General features: G+C 35.0%; 1 protein-coding gene across 3 annotated transcripts in view; it reads left to right on the forward strand.

Moving 5' to 3' along the window:
* Nucleotides 1–18387, forward strand: part of IMMP2L (inner mitochondrial membrane peptidase subunit 2) — an 869510-nt gene that overhangs the window by 583340 nt on the left and 267783 nt on the right. For all 3 annotated transcript variants that reach the window (XM_050782656.1, XM_050782657.1, XM_050782658.1), the window contains exon 5: nt 1753–1818. In XM_050782656.1, the coding sequence (XP_050638613.1) occupies nt 1753–1818 (66 nt within the window). The remainder of the gene's footprint in view (nt 1–1752; nt 1819–18387) is intronic.

The following is an 18387-nucleotide window of genomic DNA, read 5'->3' on the forward strand; positions in this document are numbered from 1 at the left end:
TCCTTTGATGAAATGTACAGTTTGAATATATTTGATCTTTTCAGCTTTTGCGCATTTACATTCCTTTTAAAAAGTACTTCAATTCAAAATGTGACTTGAATTTAAAATATTTTTATCTATGCGTGATTTTGAAACACATATTAAATGATCATTTATGTGATATATGAGATGTTTCTTGAACTGGGTCTGTTAAAAGCCTTAAAATGTTATTGGCAGGAAATTGACCATATTAAGATAGAGTTACCCATTGCTGCATGACTAATTACCCCAATGTCTAGCATCTTAAAACAACAAACGTTTGTTATCTCACATATTTTCTGAGGGTGAGGAAACCAGAAGCACCTTAGCTGTGTGGTTCTGACTCAGGGTCTCTCACGAATTTGCAGTCAAGCTGTTGACCAGAGCCACAGTCTCTGAAGACTTGACTGAAGTATCTGCTTTGAAGCTCACTAATGTGACTGTTAGCCGACCTTCCTTCTTCACCACATCAGTCTCTCCTTAGGCTCCTCAGGACAGACCAGACTTCTAGAGTGATCCATGAAAGAGACTTGAGGGGAAAAAATAGAAAGAGGAAGGAAGGAGGGGAGAGGGAGAAGGAGAGAAAGAGGGAGAGCCTGTAAGTCTGTTTTATAACATAATCTCAAAAGTGATGCACCATCAGTTTTACCATAAACTATTGACCTCATAGATGAATCCTATCACAGTGTGGAAAGGAAGTGCATAGGGTGTATATACCAGGAGAGGCAGAGGTTTATTTAGAGTAAATAGTATTACTGTAAGTGAAAATTTACCATAATCAAGTAGCTTGAAATAAATGATGTCTGTATTAAGTATATCAAAACCTGTCCATTTATTTTAACTGTCAGTAGCTCTGTTTTAGCACTCTGAATTCTATAATCATCAAATGGCTAAACCCAAATGTAGTTTCAAAAAGTTCTCTAATTCTTTATTTTTTAAAGAAAATGCCTCACATCTTCAGTGTTTTTATGGGATTTAAATAAAACTCCTTTCTTAATTTTAAATGCAATTTAAAAAAAACTGATGTTATCATTTTAAAGAAATACGTAAGCATTTTCTTATGTACTAATCCTCTTTCCTCTAAGTACTTGTGTAGTTCTCACACTGCTATAAAGATACTACCTGAGACTGGATAATTTATTTTAAAAAAGAGGTTTAATTGACTCATTTCCACATGGCTGCGAAGACCTCAGAAAACTTGCAATCACAGCAGAAGAATACGGGGAAGTGAGGCACATCTTCTCATGGTGGCAGGAGAGAGAGCGAGCAAGCGAAGGGAAAGTGCCACACTCATAAGCCATTGAGGGAAACCAACCCCATAATCCTGTCACTTCCCACCAGGTCCCCTCCCTCTACACATGGAGATTACCATTCAAACTTAGACGTGGGTGGGGACACAGAGGCAAACCCTATCAAAACCTATCTTTAACAACAATAATAATTTAATAATAAACTTTATTCCTTAATAAGAAAATTTTTTATTCCTCTGTAGTTTTTATTTTTGTAAAGTTTCAACATGGCTCCCCCCGCCCACCCAAGAGTTTATTAAAAATGAGAATTACTTCAGTAGTCACTTCCCATCACTTGGAACCCGAGTGAGACTGATGTCATGTCGTGGAGTGCAATGGAATCTGTAAAGACTTTAATGTAACCTATTTTGTTGTAGAATTTCTTTTCATCTTCCTAAAACAACATGGACATAACTGATTGTATAACGTTATCTTCTTGTTCTAGGTCACCTAAAAACCCAGAACAGAAGATCATTAAGAGAGTGATTGCTCTTGAAGGCGATATTGTCAGGTAAGTATTTACTGTTGTTTCTGAGTTCAAATTTTAAATATCTAGAGTTCTGTTATCTACATGACTTGGGAAATACATCTCAAGTCAAAGAGGACCAAAGTTTTGGAGACATTCCAAATGAGCTGGTACATCTTTAGTGAGCATCATTAACCTTTCAGCTTGTAAGGAATGCATAAACTTACTGATCATATTGTTATTCTTTAATTGTGAAGTATAGGATAAATATTAATTTGAATTAACAGTGTATTCTAAAATGATCATTAAATCATTATTGATCAGATATTAAAAGTAGCATTACTATTTTAAGATTATGATGTTAAGGTTCATTTAAAAAAATTCAAGAACATTTAATTATTTTAGAAGCAAATGCAGAAACTAAGAGGACTCTTTTGTACTCATCGAGATGGGAGAAAACTGAAAAGGATATGAAACAGAAACTTCTGAATCAGTGACAAGAATGAAAGCTTTAGATGATAAGATTGTAACAATCAGGTGTACTAAAGCAACCTTTAGTATTGTTGTATTTATTGTACTTGCTGATAAATCAAGAAAAATTGTTGACATTCAGCAAGTAAATACTGTGTGGCATGATATGTCTCATTATGATCGTTTTCTTTAAACAAGTTGTAGCCAGGCCTATACAATGTGGTAACCAAAATGCTTTGAGTACTACATTCAGGAAGTTTTCTGACCCTGTTTTCTTAGAAAAACTTGATCCTAAAGTATTTGTATTAATAATAGTATGTATTAATTAATCTCACTAAAATGAACCTCAATCAGTTTTAGAGCAGATTTTAGGCCAGCACTTCTCACAGCATGGCCAGAGGATCCCAGGGGATCCCCAAGACCCTTTGGGGGTCTATGAGATTAAAACTACTTTCCTAATAATACTAAGGTGTTACTTGCCTTTTTTCACTCTCATTCTCTTGTGAGTGTACAGTGGAGTTTTCCAGATGCATAATATTGGAATTGATTGAATGCAGGAGCAGATATGAGAATTCAGCTTTTTTCTATTAAGCCAGAAACTAAAAATGTTTTCAAAAATATTTTTAAAAATCATTATTTTTACTATTTATTGTTTGCTTTTGGAAAAGAACTATAATTTTTATTTAAATTCTATTCTTTTTGTTAACGTAAGGGTTTATTATTGGTATTTTAAATTGAATCAATAAATGAAATTTTAAAACAATTTTCTATTTTAATTTCTAATGTGGTAATTACTGGTAAATAGTAGTCACATAAATAAAAGTTTTTTGAGATTCTCAATTATTTTCTAAAATGTGAAGGAGTCCTGATACCAAACAATTTGAGAACTTATCGATGCAGAAATTCATAGCAACAATTTCCGCATCAGGACTGAGTGCTCATTAGTAGCCTACATGATATCAATGAAGCTCTTTTAAAAATTTGTTGGGGTGTAATTTATTTACCATACAATTCACCCATTTAAAATATACAGTTCAATGAGTTTTAGTATAAATTTATACAATTGTGCAACCCCCACAACAATCTAGTTTTTGAACACTTCTCTTACCTGTTACCCTCAAAAGTTCTCTCTTGTCCATTTGCACTAAACTCCTGCTTTAACTCCCAACCCCAGACAGCCACAGGTCTGATTTCAATCTCTAGAGTTTAGCCTTCTCCAGAAATTTTATTTAAATGGAATTATACAATATACAGTCTTTGGTGTCTGTGTTTTTTTGCTGTTGTTGCTAACAATGTTTTTTAGGTTTCTCTATATTGTGCATGTTATTAGAGTTTATTTTTATTCCTGAGTAGAATCTATTTTATAGATTTACCACATTTTGTTTATCCATTCACAACTTGATGCATATTAGGATTGTTTCCAGTGTAGGGATATTATGAGTAATTCTATAGGTATTGTATGAACATCTGGGTCTTTCAGTGGAAATATTTTCTCATTTCTACTGAGTATACAGTTGGCCCTCTGTATCCATGGGTTCTGCATCCCTGGTTTCAACCAACTGAAGATGGAAAATATCCAGAGAGAGAGAGAAAACAAAGGATCGTTGTGTCTGTGCTGAAAAAAAAAAAAAATACAGACTTTCTTATCATTGTTCCCTAAACAATGTGGTAAAACAAATATTTATTAGTATTTATATTGTATTAGGAATAAGTAACCTACAGATAATTTAAAGGATATGGGAGCTGTGCATAGTTATATGCAAATACTACATCATTTTATGTAAGAAACTTGAGCATCTGTGGATTTTGGTATCTGTGGGGGGATTTTGGTATCTATATTTGTGGGAACAAATCTCTCACAAATACAGAGGGACAACTGTATCTGTGGGATGCTGAGTGTTATGGTAGGTTCATGTTTAACATTTTAAGAAACTGCCAAACTATTTTAGAAAGTGACTGTATCATTTCATGTTCTGCCAGCAATGCATAAGGAATCTAGTTTTTTTACATCCTTGCCAGCACTTGGTATTGTGAATATTTTTTATTATAGACATTCTAGTGGGTGAGAAATAGAATCTCATTGTGATTTTGAATTGCATTTCTCTGAAGGCTAGTGATACTGCGTATCTGTTCATGTGCATACTTTCCATTCATGTCTCTTTTTGGGTGAAATAACTATTCAGATTATTTGCACATTTTGTATTGGGTTGTTTATATTTTGAGTTATAAGAGGTTATTTGATTTTGATTATTTTAATGGAGTGAGCATTTGGGGGAGGATATATAATGCTATGATTTAGTCAGGTCTAAGTCTATTAGTATAAAATAACTTAGTTATCATTTCTTATAGAATGTATGTTCTAAACTAGACGAAGTTGGTGACTTTTTTTTTTTTTTTTTTTCCCCAAGAGCCTATCCAGCCTTTTGCTTTGTGGCAGAAACTGGGAAGAGCAGTACATTTAGAAAGCCATTTGATATACATCACAAATACCCAAAATACACTTTTAGAATTTGAAAAACAGTGTATAGATATGATGCAAATCCCATTCAAAGAATGTCAGCAACCCTTGAAAACATTATCCTAAGTGAAGGAAACCAGTCACAGAAGACCACACATGTATGATTCCATTTATATGAAAGGTCCAGAATAGGCAGATTCCTAGAAACAGAAATAGATTCGCGATTCTCAGAGGCATGGAAGAGGGGGAGTGAGAGTTACTGCGAATGAGTATAAGGTTTTTATTGTTTTGGGGGAGTATGAAAATGTCCTAAAATTAGATTGTGGTGATGATTACACAACTCTGTGAATATACTATACTAAAAACATTGAGTTGTACATTTTAAATGGATAAATTCTGTGTTATATGAATTGTATCTTAATAAAGCTATTTTTAAAACCCAAAAGAATGTGGCACCAAAGCAGGCAAAAATTTCATCTACATAAAGCAATCTAGCAGGATTAGGAATACCAAGGGATCCATTTTATATTATAATCCAAAGACAACACAGCTTTTAACTCAGATGGGTCATTATTGGTCGCTAGCTGAACAGTCAACAATGTGAAACTGCAAAGCTTGATCAGACATAAAAAGCTTTGTGTAATCAGAAATCCTACAACAGACCTTTCTGAGGAAAAAGTACAAGTTGCTTTCCTCAGCACATGTAAATATTGGGTTTACAGCAGAACCAGAGCCAGAGCAAGGGTTAATGACGCAAGGCTGGGAGTCGAGGGAACAGGAGTTGGATAATGTGAAAGATCTACACCCTCTCTTTCCACTGCTGCAGTCCACGTGCAAAGTCTGCGAATTGACACCAGGGTCATGTGGCTCTCTCTGTCCCCCTTTGGTACACCTCTATCATGGAAAAATGAAAAACATAAATAAAGGACCTTCCAACCGTGTGGGCTCTAAAACTATTTGATAATTGATTCAAAAAATAATCATTTTTCAGTGTTTGATGTTTTTAAAGAAAATTAAAAACTTCTTTCCCTTTGAAACTTTGGCACCTGAAGATCCTTGGCTTCCTGGATTTTATATTAATAATTGAATACATATATTCCTATAATGATTTTCTAACAGTGTCAAATGCTAAGGGGTATTTAGGGAATAGAATATTATTTACTGATGTGCGTACTTCTTTTCTCTGTGACTCATTTTTTTAAAATGCCAGAGTATATTAAAAAATTATAAAAATATGCTGTTGACTACTAAAAACCATTAGTCTACTGGTCCCCTGACTTGTGACAGGCAAGGTGCTCTGGTCTGTGATGTGGATTTTTTAGTCTCATCTTTCCTCTGGATATTACTGGATTACCCAGTTGGTGAGCTAAACTAAAATATTTTCTTGGAAAGAATTTGATATTTCATAAAATGATCAAGGAAACAGTCTTGTTTTTTAGGGCTTATTTATACTTACTGTAGGTTTCAGTAGTATTTGAGGTTAGACCCATTGAAGGATTAATCGAAGGAGTAATAGAATCTTCCATTTAATATTCTGGTAGTTACACTCCTTTAGGTAGCAAAAGTAGCTATGTAGTGAAATATAGCTTAAAGAGCACTTAAGGGTATCTGGGGAAGTAGGGCAGTAGGAGCCAAGGCTCAGCCTATCTTTACTGCAGAATGGGAATGACAGTGTTGCAGGACTTCCATTTTCTGTCACTTTCATCCCCCTTTGCCCCCTTTGCCCCCTTTGCACATTGCCTTTGCCTATTTGTGTTTTGGCTGGCTTTTGCTCCACCACCAATTGCTGACTTCTTGGATGTGCCTCATCTCTAAATTATCTGAGAGAAGTCTGAGTGTCGCCCTTTGAGATTTAGATCTGGGACCTGTCTACCTGACAGACGGCTGGTCAACCAGTTGATCGACTGCCTTTGGAGTAGGCATCCTTCCCTGGTCCTGTCAGCTGTGTCTAGGTAGAGCAGTCATCTGCTGCACACCTTGTACTTATAAGGAACCTGTTGGTAAGGGCTTGTTGGTATGACAGATAAGATGAGACATCCCAGAACGGGGCATTACAATTAGCAGTCACTTTGCTCAGCGTTACCTTTTAAAACGTTTCAATAAAACTGTAATATGCTCTCCCTAGAGTTGCTTTGACATTACTGTCTGGGGAAAATCAACTTCTTCTAAAGATTTGTTTTAAATTACGGAAATAACACAAGCTTATAAAACTCAAAATGCTTTAATGAACATCCTTGCATACATACCTTTGTACACTTGTGTATTTATTTTTGTAGAATAGATACCTAAAAGTGGAAATATTGGGTCAAGTTTGTTGTTGTTGTTGTTTTTGTGGTTGTTATTTTTAGTTCCAGTATATGCTGCCAGATTTTCCTCTCAAGCGGTTTGTGTATATTTATACTCTCATCAACACAGCATGAAAAACTGTTTTAGAGAAAATTAGTTTAAAGGTCATGTGCAATGGGGAAATTTTGGACTTCAGATTTACAGGGTAAAACATTTTAACATAAATTTTGAAATTACTTTTGGGTGATCAGTTTAAATTTCATTTAATCAGTTCACTGACCATAGACCTTAGTGCCATTCATTTAATAAGCACGTGGTCTAGATACTGGAAAGACATAAATGAACACAAGAGACAGTGTCCCTGCCCTCATGATGCTTACATTCTAGTGGTTAGAAGCAGACAATAAACAAATATATAAGACATAATGCAATGTCATGGGTAAGACGTGCTATGAAGAAAAATAAAGTAGAAAAGGGCTTAGAGAGAGATAGTAAAGATCTGGGGCTGTAAGATGTTCACTGAAAACTTCCGTAACAAAAAGATGTTTGAAGAGACTCATAAATTAAGGACGACAGGGAAAGAGTCATACTAATGTCTGAGGAAGGGAGAGTTCAAACCAAAGGAATAACAAATGCAAACCTAAGATGGATATGTGAGTTCAAGGAAGTACAAGAAGCCAGCATGGTTGGGACTTTACTGAAGGAGGGAAACTGAAGTAAGATTAGATCTGAGAGGTTTTCAGAGCCTTGTGGGTCCTAGAAAGGACTTTGGATTCATTTTAGAAGGATGGTGAGCCATGGAGCAGTATGATCTGATTGGCATTTTTAAAGAATCACTCCTTCTACTGCTTGGAGAATAGACTAAAGGGGGATAATCTGACTCAAACCATTGGTCAAAGTGTTTTTCTCTTGAGAAAATCATATCTAGCTTCTTGTAGAAAGAGTTGTATCCTTGTTTATGACATGCATGATACTTTTATTTGTTATTTTAAATGACTCAGATAAAAGTAGTTATGTTATTTATAGTCACAGTCATTATGATTATATAGACAAGGCAAAAAGTAGCCTGGAAGTACTTTTTCAGAGAATTCAGCTGAATTTACAAATAAATGTTGTAAAAATTGAGATTCGGGGGCAGGGGGAGGGTGAACTTTCTACCTTGATGTCAGCGTTGATTAAAATCACAAGGCAATTGCTTGATTCTCTGGATCTCTTAGCTAGGAATGCAGTCATTTTCATAACGTTGACCCAAATGGGTATGCTTATCTATAACATCCAACAGTAAAAATAAGCTGATTCTACTAATACTTAGACCCATTAGTTCCACCGAAATACTGTTTTTAGTTAATTGCTTTTTCTTATTAATTTGTTATGACTCAAATAGAAGCATTGTTTTAGAAAAGCATGAAATGAACGCAAAACACTAGACTCCAGCAAGTCAATGTGAGGCGGCCACAATGGAAATTGTTAAGGCATCAGTGTTTTTATTGGGACACTTGTATTTCTGTTTCATGGATCTTCTCTGCCCAGTCAGAAATGAAGTCCAGCATCATTTTTCTTCTCTCTTGGTGAAATACCACTTTATAGATTTTGGAATCTCGGGCTTCATGTGGTTAGCAACCTCAATGAAGTAAGGGAATGGACTCTTTTTAGTCCCTAGTGAAGAAGATGACCATATAACTTATCATCTAAACTAGGACACTTTGAGAGTGAAAAAAGATGAATTCATTATTACATGAGGGACTTCACGTAAACTGGGACTGCCAAGACAAACTGAGACAAATGGTTGCCCTGCTAAAGAAATGTAATCTGCTTTATAAATCACTTCACATAATTGGATTTTGTTTAGTTCATGGGCCTGACTGTTTAGGAAAATTCCAAGAAGTGTTCATAGAAAACAGAATCACTTCTCGGCTCCAGGGAGGAATCAGGCAGGGCAGGATCAATGCGGTTGTCAAGAAGTGTGTCCTGCTCGTGACGCAGTCATTTTGTGCTGGTGAGTCCAGCACAAGGCTTTCTTTAACTAGTATTGATATTGCAGAGTAATCTGAGATAGAGAATCATGAGTCTTCTCTCACTGCAAAATATTTAAATGATAATTTGTCTTTGAGTCTAAAGACTGTATTGTAAAATGTCAAAACACCCTAATTTATTGAAAACAACTTTCTGGTATTAGCAAAAAAATCCATTTGTCACTAGAAATTAAACATTTCAAAGCCTGTTGATTTTAAATGTACTGTTGAAGATGTGGAAATCAATATTAGCCTATCATAGCTGGCTGAATCATATTGGGTTCTAGCAAACGATGAATCTTTATAAGAAGAAAAACAGAACTAAATTGAGTTTACCCCAGTAAAACTACAAATGATGCTTGTTTAATAACTTCTTTTTTTTAATGATTGGTGCAGTAGCTCTGAATAATAGAAGCCAATGTATCCGCATGGCTCTCTTCTTGAAGATCATGCAGTCATTTATGTCATTTTTGGTAGATTAATAATTAGAGATGGTTTCTGTCCTGAAAGGAGGGAGATATGAAAAGAAACTCATGTCCAGGACCCTGTTAAAGATTTGGTGAGTAAAATGTTTTAGAGCATGGAAGCTAAGAGTTTGATTTTATAGTTCTCAAGTGGGAGCCGAGTAGGCAGTTCTTTTGAGGACAGAGGATATTTGTACACTGTTTCTTAGTTGTTGGTAGCTTCAGCCCAAGGTGTTCAGAAATCTTTGAAGCCCTATAGCATGGTTTAATTTGAACACTGAATTTTCCCAAATCAAAATAGCATTGCATACCTGTCTTTAATGCTTAGGGTCTGACCAATGCTGCCATTTAATAGACAAGGGATTGAGCAGTACAGTTAAATGTCTTAGGCTCTGTCCAAGGGTTTAGTTGCCACCAAATAAGAGGCATTTGTGAAAAATCATCAGTATCCCTCTGATGTTACCCCTAGAAATTATTAGTATATTGTGGATATTCTTACCTTTTTCTTGTTAAAGAATTATAATTTTTCCTCACTGAAGAATCATAGATTGGTAGACAACCTATACCTTTATAGAAATATTTCTTTCTTTTCTAAAGTTGTAGGTGGATTATTTTTCATGCTATTGCTGTATCAGTGAATAAAAATGGAATCGTTAATAAAAACTGTATGTCTTAGCAATAGGTATTTGTTTCTAATCACCAGAGAGATAGTCAACTTAAGTTTATATATAGACTCTTTACATATATTTAAGTTTATGTATAGAATTTTGATTTTATATCAAGATTAATAAATGTGAAAAATGTTGATTTAAAAAAATACATATTATTTGTGTAATCAGTTTAGCAGTATAGGGAGGTTTCTGGAGGCAATACATCATAGGGCATATGCTTTCATGTGTGACAGCTGCAGAAGGTTATTAGGCCACTTAGATTGAATTGCTTTTTCCAATAATGGTAACACCTATTTTGTGATACTCTCCCCACCCCTGTCAGTGATTTCCTTAAATGGTTTTATTTTCTACCTTAGTCCACCTATCTCTCGTGAATAGAGTTCATCTTTAGATATGAAAATCTTGCATATTTATTCATTTGTGCCTAGTTATTTACTTGGTATGATGTAGAAGCCGTGAGCACAAACTATGAACTCAAACTGCCTTGGTTCAGATCCCAGCTTTGCCACTTTGGCAAATTACTTAACTCTGTAAATGAAATCTTTCTCATTGATAAAATGGAAATTGTAATAGTGTATACTCCATAGTGCTTTCTTGGGAATTATATGAAGTAATGGATATAATTTGGTTAGCACAGTGCCTGGCTCTTAAATGTGTTCAGTAAATATCAGATAGCAGTAGTTGTTGTGATTTAATCATGATTTATTGAATGCCTTGAATATTTCCTGTGTGTTAAACACTGTTCCTATCTCTGGGATTATAAATTTTAAAAGCCAAAGATTCTTGCCCTTTTAAAGTTTATAGTCTGGTGGAAAGAGAACAAAGGCAACAAAAGAAATGGAATATAACAAGAGAATTGCCACTATGAAGATGCGCTAAAACCCCTGGAGCTTAGCAGGAACATCTGGTGGGCCTGAGTGGCCCGGCTGTGTTGGAGACAAATTTTGGGTTGAAGTTTGAGATGAGAAGGAGATCTGTAGCCTCCTTCTTAGTTGCAAAAATAATGTGTGCTTAGTATGGAAAATTCAAATAATACTGGAGCATAAAATGTAAAAAGAAAAGGTTCTCATTTCTCTCCCTCTAATCACACCCCCAGACATATGTCTGGTGTGTATTCTCCTAATCTATGTCATATTAAAAAGATTAGACAAACAACACCATCAAAAAGTGGGCAAAGGATGTGAACAGACACTTCTCAAAAGAAGACATTTATGCAGCCAACAAACATATGAAAAAAGTTCATCATCACTAGTCATCAGAGAAATGCAAATCAAAATCACAATGAGATACCATCTCACGCCAGTTAGAATGGCAGTCATTAAAAAGTCAGGAAACAACAGATGCTGGAGAGGATGTGGAGAAATAGGAACACTTTTACACTGTTGATGGGAGTGTAAATTAGTTCAACCATTATGGTAGACAGTGTGGCGATTCCTCAAGGATCTGGAACCAGAATACCATTTGATGCAGCAATCCCATTACTGGATATATATCCAAAGGATTATAAATCATTCTACTATAAAGACACATGCACGTGTATGTTTATTGTGACACTATTTACAATAGCAAAGACTTGGAACCAACCCAAATGCCCATCAATGACAGAGTGGTTAAAGAAAATGTGGCACATATACACCATGGAATACTATGGAGCCATAAAAAAAGATGAGTTCATGTCCTTTGCAGGGACATGGATGAAGCTGGAAACCATCATTCTCAGCAAACTAACACAAGAACAGAAAACCAAACACCGCATGTTCTCACTCATAAGTGGGAGCTGAACAATGAGAACACGTGGATATAGGGGAGGGGAACATCACACACTGGGGCCTGTCGGAGGGTGGGGGACTAGGAGAGGGACTAGCACTAGGAGAAATACCTAATGTAGGTGACGGGCTGATGGGTGCAGCAAACCACCATGGTATGTGTATACCTATGTAACAAAACTGCATGTTCAGCACATGTACCCCAGAACTTAATGTGTATTAAAAAAGATTAGAAAAATGTTTATTTTATACCAGATTTTATCTTGAATATTCCAAAATAAAAATATGCACTTGAAATATATCTCTAAGGAATCAGATGTGTATCTGTGGGGAGTTCCCCATACATGTTATACTAGCATACCTTTGCTAGGTAGGTATTGGAAGACATGACAATTCCAGAATTGCCTACTTAGTAAGTCTCGGAATCGTCCTAGCAGTGGCATACACCAGGATATCATGACTATATTATTGGGTAGCAATGATATTTGATCTAGACAAATGTACAGAAAAGTAAGGGAAAGAGAAGGAATATTGAATAATGTCCTCATTATTCAATGTTTTTTATATTAGACTCACTATACCTAAAATGAAATATTAGAACCATCATGTCCTCTCTAGGTAGTCCATGGGCTAAAATAACTGAGATACTTAAGATGGGAAACACATTGGCTTAGCTTCATTAGGAAGAATCTCTTCACACAGGGCCTAGCCGGATGATCTGATCTGACTGTATCCTCATCCACACCTCCATCTGAAGATGGTAATCAGTTTGTAACTTGTGATACTTTTCACAAAACTTCTTTCCCACTTCTTGGACTAGCTTTGGAACATTACTCCTTAGTTCTACCATGAGCCTTAGCTTTTCCCCCAATACAGATGGACATCATGAAGTTCTCCTTTGGAGTCTGGTGTTTCCTAGCAGGAAGCACATGCCACTTGAAGCTGGTTAGTTCGTTTGTATATTAATCCACTTAGGCCTAGTGTTCCATTACTGGAATGCTAAACATGTGGGAGTTTTTTATGTTCTACTACTGAAGATTATTGCTAAGGTCTGATTTTTCACTCATGCAAAAATTCAAAATCGCAAACTCTAGCATAAATGGGTTAATTAGCCTTCTTTACTGCTGACTCAATTACATTTCTTAGTAGTATAACTTTCTAAAGGTATGAACTCCAAGTAAAGATGTAGAGAAATAGTAACTTTTGTACCTTCTTTTGAACTAAATATTAATTTATGTTGTTTTCTCTGTCAATGGTAATGTAAGTCTATCAAATATTTGGAAGGGACATATAAGTATAATTATCTCAGTAGGAAGCTTAAAAATTGTCTTTTAAAATAACCCCTGTTTTCAGCTGAGCTTCAGAAGCATGTCAGAAGGAGTCTAGAATATTTCAGCCGGAACAATTACTTTATATTAAGAAGCAGCTCATCTATTTTTGTGCAATTTCAGTTAACCTTGTTTAACTTAACGTTGACCAGGGTTTCTCTTTTAGGATGTTGGGAGGAAGAATTTTATGTAGGGAACAGATGTGTTCAAGTTATTGATTTAATTAGTTATGGATGCTTTTACGTTTTTATTTAAAAAGTGTATGAAAGATTTTTTAGGTGTTTATGTACAATGAAGAGTAGCATGATATAGTAGATGGTGTTATTACACTTGGATTAAGAAAATAGAAAATTCAGTCCCAGCTCTGTTCCATACAAAGCTGTGTAACCTTGGCAAAGTTACTGATTTCTGAATTTGATGTGTTTGTATCTATTTTCTGGATTATTTTGAAGACCAACTAAGATTAAATATAAATACACACACACACACACACACACACACACACACACACACACACGCCATATATACATGCAGCAATACTTTGTGAGCTTTAACACATGATCGACATTTAATTTATTATTGACTCATTTTCTGTTTGGCTTCTTCAGAGCTTCACAGAATGCCTTGCCCATTTTAGATTATCAAATTTTTGTTATGATTGTTGAAATAATATGAATGTTCTCCTAGGTTAATGAATAGCTCTGTATTTTGTAAATTGTAAAGTTGGAAGAAACAAACAAATTAAAAGTTTTTTAATTTAAATTTTTATTTTATTGTGATGTCAACACTTTATATGAGATCTACCCTCTTAAAAGACTTTTAAATGTGCAATACAGTATTGTTTACTATAGGCTCAATGTTGTACAGAGATCTCTAGAACTTATTCATCTTGCTTAACCTAATTTTATACTCGTTGATTACCAACTCCCCATCACCACCTCCCCCAGCTCCTGGTAACCCCCTTCTACTCTCTGTTTCTATGAATTTGAGTGTTTTAGATACTTCATGTAAGTGGGATCATGTAGTGTTTGTCCCTCTGTAACTGGCTTAACTCACTTAGCATAATACTCTCAAGGTTCATTCATGTTGTTGCATGTGGCAGGATTCCCTTCTTTTAATACTTGAAAAATGTTTCAAGTTCAAATATATATATTTATATATATTTATAAATTTATAAATTAAATTATATGTATTTATATATTTATAAATTATATGTATTTATATATATATTTGGCATATATATACATGAACTTTGTGCATATATATATATATGCCACATTTTTCATATCCATTCATCTGTCTATGGAAATGGTTAAAAATGCATCAAACTCATAGAACTCAACAAATTTGTAAGGAACAGAGCTGGGACTGCACTTCCTGTCATACTACTCCAAGTGTCACACACCATTACTATATCATTCTACCCCTCATTGTCAGTAGGTTGATTCTATATCTTGGCTATTGTGAGCAATGTTGCAAAGAACATGGGAAGGCTAATATCTCTTTGATATTCTCATTTTAATTTTTTTAGATATATATCCAAAAGTAGAATTGCTGGATCATATATGTTAGTTCTGTTTTTAATTTTTTGAGGACGCTCCATACTGTTTTCCATAGAAGCTGAACCACTTTGCATTCTCACCAACAGTGTATCCTGAATAACCCAAACAACAGTGTATCCTGTTCTTCTTGACAAAGAATAACAAAATTGGAGGCATCAGGTTTTCTGAGTTCAAAATATGTTACAGAGCTACAGTAATTACAACAATGTGGTACTGGCATAGAGACATACCTACAGACCAATGAAACAGAATAGAGACACTGACAGAAACCCATGCATGTACAGTCAATTGATCTTTGACAAGGATGCCAAGAATACACAATGGGGGAAAGTCAGCCTGTTTAACAAATGATGTTGAAAAAAACTGGATATCCAGATGCAGAAGAATGAAATTTTACTTTTATCTTACACCACACAAAAAATCAACTCAAAGTGGTTTAGATTAAAAAGTAAGACCTGAAAATGTGCAACGTCTGGAAAAGAACATAGTGGAATAGCTTCATGACAGTGGTTTTTGCAATGATTTCATGCAACATGCAACATAAGCCAAAGTATATGAAAACACATTTTTCCCTCATTATTCAGGGGATTTTAAAATTTTTATTTTAGATTCATAGGGTATATGTGTTGTTTCTTACATGAGTATATTGTATAATGGTGGGTGTTGGACTTCTAGTGCAAATACTTTTAAAACTTTCCATGGAAGTACTCAAATGCTGTCTACTGTATCTTTCTAATTTTAACCTGCTTCTTCCTGCATATTGTGACCTGTTGGCAAGAAATTGCACTTACTGTTTTTCTAATTTTTTTTTTTCTTGTCTGTGTAGCAGAGATCAACATACTTTTTCTTTAAAAAGACAGACAGTATATAGGCTTAGTTTTGCAGGCCATACTGTCTGAGAAATTTATTCAACTCTGATATTGTAGCATGAAAACAACCATAGGCAACACATAAAATAAATAAATTCCCAATAAAACTTTATGTACAAAAATAGATGTTGGACTAGATTTGGTCCATAGGCTGTAGCTTGCTGACCTGTGGGCTATATTATCTACTTTCATTTCCTTAACTTGGAAATCAGTAGAAAATACAAAACTTATTTTTAGTCTTGGCCAATAGTTTAAATAGAAGAGAAGAATTAGCCGAAAAGCCATGGATTTGTTAGTTATATAGTGGTCGAGGCAGAGAGCAACAAAAGAGAAAATATTGAGTTGTTACTTTAAGTGAGATTTTCCTGAGTTGCTAGAAAGCACATGGGTACACCTAGACAATGAAGATATATGTCTTGAGTTGGATGGATATATTAGGGTTCTTCAGAGAGACAAAACTAATACATATATATGATGTATAGATATATGAGAGGGCATTTATTAGGGGAATTGGCTCATGTGATCATGGAGACAGAACTGCCATAAGAGGCCACCTGCAAACTGGAGACCATGAAGTGCCCATAGCATGGCTCAGTCTAAGCCCAAATGCCTCAAAACAAGGGAAGCCAATGGTGTAACTCTCAATCCGAGGGCAGAGGCCTGAGAACCTGGTGGGGGCGGGGGAGCAGTGGTGTAAGTTGTGGGGTACAAACGCCAAAGAGCCTGGAGTTCTGTTGTTTAAGGACCGGAGAAGAGTATATCCTAGCTCTAGGAGAGAGAGGAGATTGCATTTGTGTTATATCCAAGCTGATTGGATGATGCCCGCCCATGTTGAGGGTGGATTCACCCCACTTAGTTCACTGACTCAAAGCCAATCTCTTTTGGAAACACCCTCAGAGACACACTCAGAAATAACCATTTACCAGTTCTCTAAGCAATTTTTAATCCAGTTAAATTGGCACCTAAAATTAATATCACAACGGGGAAGAGCTATTATACTACAAGAACACTGTGTAGCACCTTAACTGGAGAGCAGTGACAAAGCTTGCAAAAAAAGAATACTAAATTTCATTGCCCAAACAGTTTCTTCTTAACACAAAAGGAATAGCGGCAGTTGAGAAAATTCTGTGTCTGAATACTATTCCATGTTATTTATAGCTTCTTTTTTAAGCCCAGCCCAACTCTATCTTTCGGTGGCTATTTTAGCTTACTCTGACTGTGCTGGACCAAACCAATAGTAGAAAATGGAGCTAATAACTTTGAAAAAAGCAATTTAGTTCCTCAATTCATTCATTGTTATAGAAAATATTCAAATATTATCTAACACATTGTGAGTGATACCTAGGTATGTAATAGTGTCTTAGGAACAAGCAGTAATTATTTCCATATTTAAATGTTGATGTGAAACTAAAATCTGCTGTTTTATAGAGTTGGAAAATGTTTATTGAAAGAAATATTAATGGTAAATTGCTATTTTTTTAGAAGTGTCTCTAGTTTTCTTCTGCAAAGTAATCTTGCATGAGAGTCTGAATGGTTCTCCTCAGCAGAACTAATCAGATTTTGAAATTGATCATCCTCCTGGTTGGGATTCAAATGAGAATTTGAGTGAAAATGATTACATATTTTTCCTTATTGGGGCTGACAGTTGTTGATATTTTCTTTCAGAAGAGTAAATTGTGCAGTGAAACCAGTGTATTTGGGGTATGGAGAGCAGCAAGTCATCAACTTTGAGCTCTGCAACTGGACACCTGGGAATCAAAGAGATTTTCTACTTTGTTTATTACACAAATAAATTACATGCCCTGACCACTATGCGATACCTGATTTTAATATGCAGCCAGGAGCAGACAGTGAAAACTGCTGCATCCCACGCTGCTTCCGCTCTAGGTGTACTGATACTTCCAAAGAATTTTTCTGGAGCCTAGATTTCAATTTTACATACATCAAAAAGTAAACGACTATTTAATCTTTTACTGTAACATGAAGAGGAGCAAGTAATACATACTGGAATGGAGTTTAGTAGGATGGAAACCCAAAATGGAAAGATTTTCTATTTGAGATGAAAGTATAATAAGCTGTAAGCTTTACAAAAGCCTGGAATATGCTTTTGAGGAGACGAATGAACAGATTAGAATTTGGTTTATGTATGGGAAAGTAAGGTGACCTTTAATGGATTTCTGGGGCCGTCTTTGGAGGATTATGTAAATGAAGCCTGAATTCTAAATCTAATACAGGTATCATTAAAATCAAGAGAATGTTTACTGCATGAGGGAAATTGAAATAACTCCTAGCTTTATAATGTTCCTGAGCCCCAGTATTCTCACATGACTTTCAAAAAAATAATGCTTATTTTTTATTAAAACCTACAACATCCTTAGCAATAAAGTGGAAGGAAATCAAGGAGGTTATGATAATGAAACTTCCCCAGCAATGTGTGAAAATTTCACTGTAGAGTAAGCTACTAATGAGTATTCAAATCATTTTAATCTTTGCTAATATGAAAGGTGAAAGAAATTCTTGTTGTTTTAATTTGTATTATTTTCATTGCTAATAAGAATGAATATTTTATGCATTTATCATCCTTTTGTTTCCTTTTGTAAAATCTATTCCACAATTGTCCGTTTTAAAAACTGGTATTAAATGTTTTCTTAACAGTTTTAATATGCTAATGCCTTGTCATATTTAGATCAAATATATCTTCAGTTTGTGATTTGCCTTTTAGTTCTA

Source organism: Macaca thibetana, chromosome 3 (assembly GCF_024542745.1).
Source record: "Macaca thibetana thibetana isolate TM-01 chromosome 3, ASM2454274v1, whole genome shotgun sequence".
Classification (NCBI taxonomy): Eukaryota; Metazoa; Chordata; class Mammalia; order Primates; family Cercopithecidae; genus Macaca; species Macaca thibetana.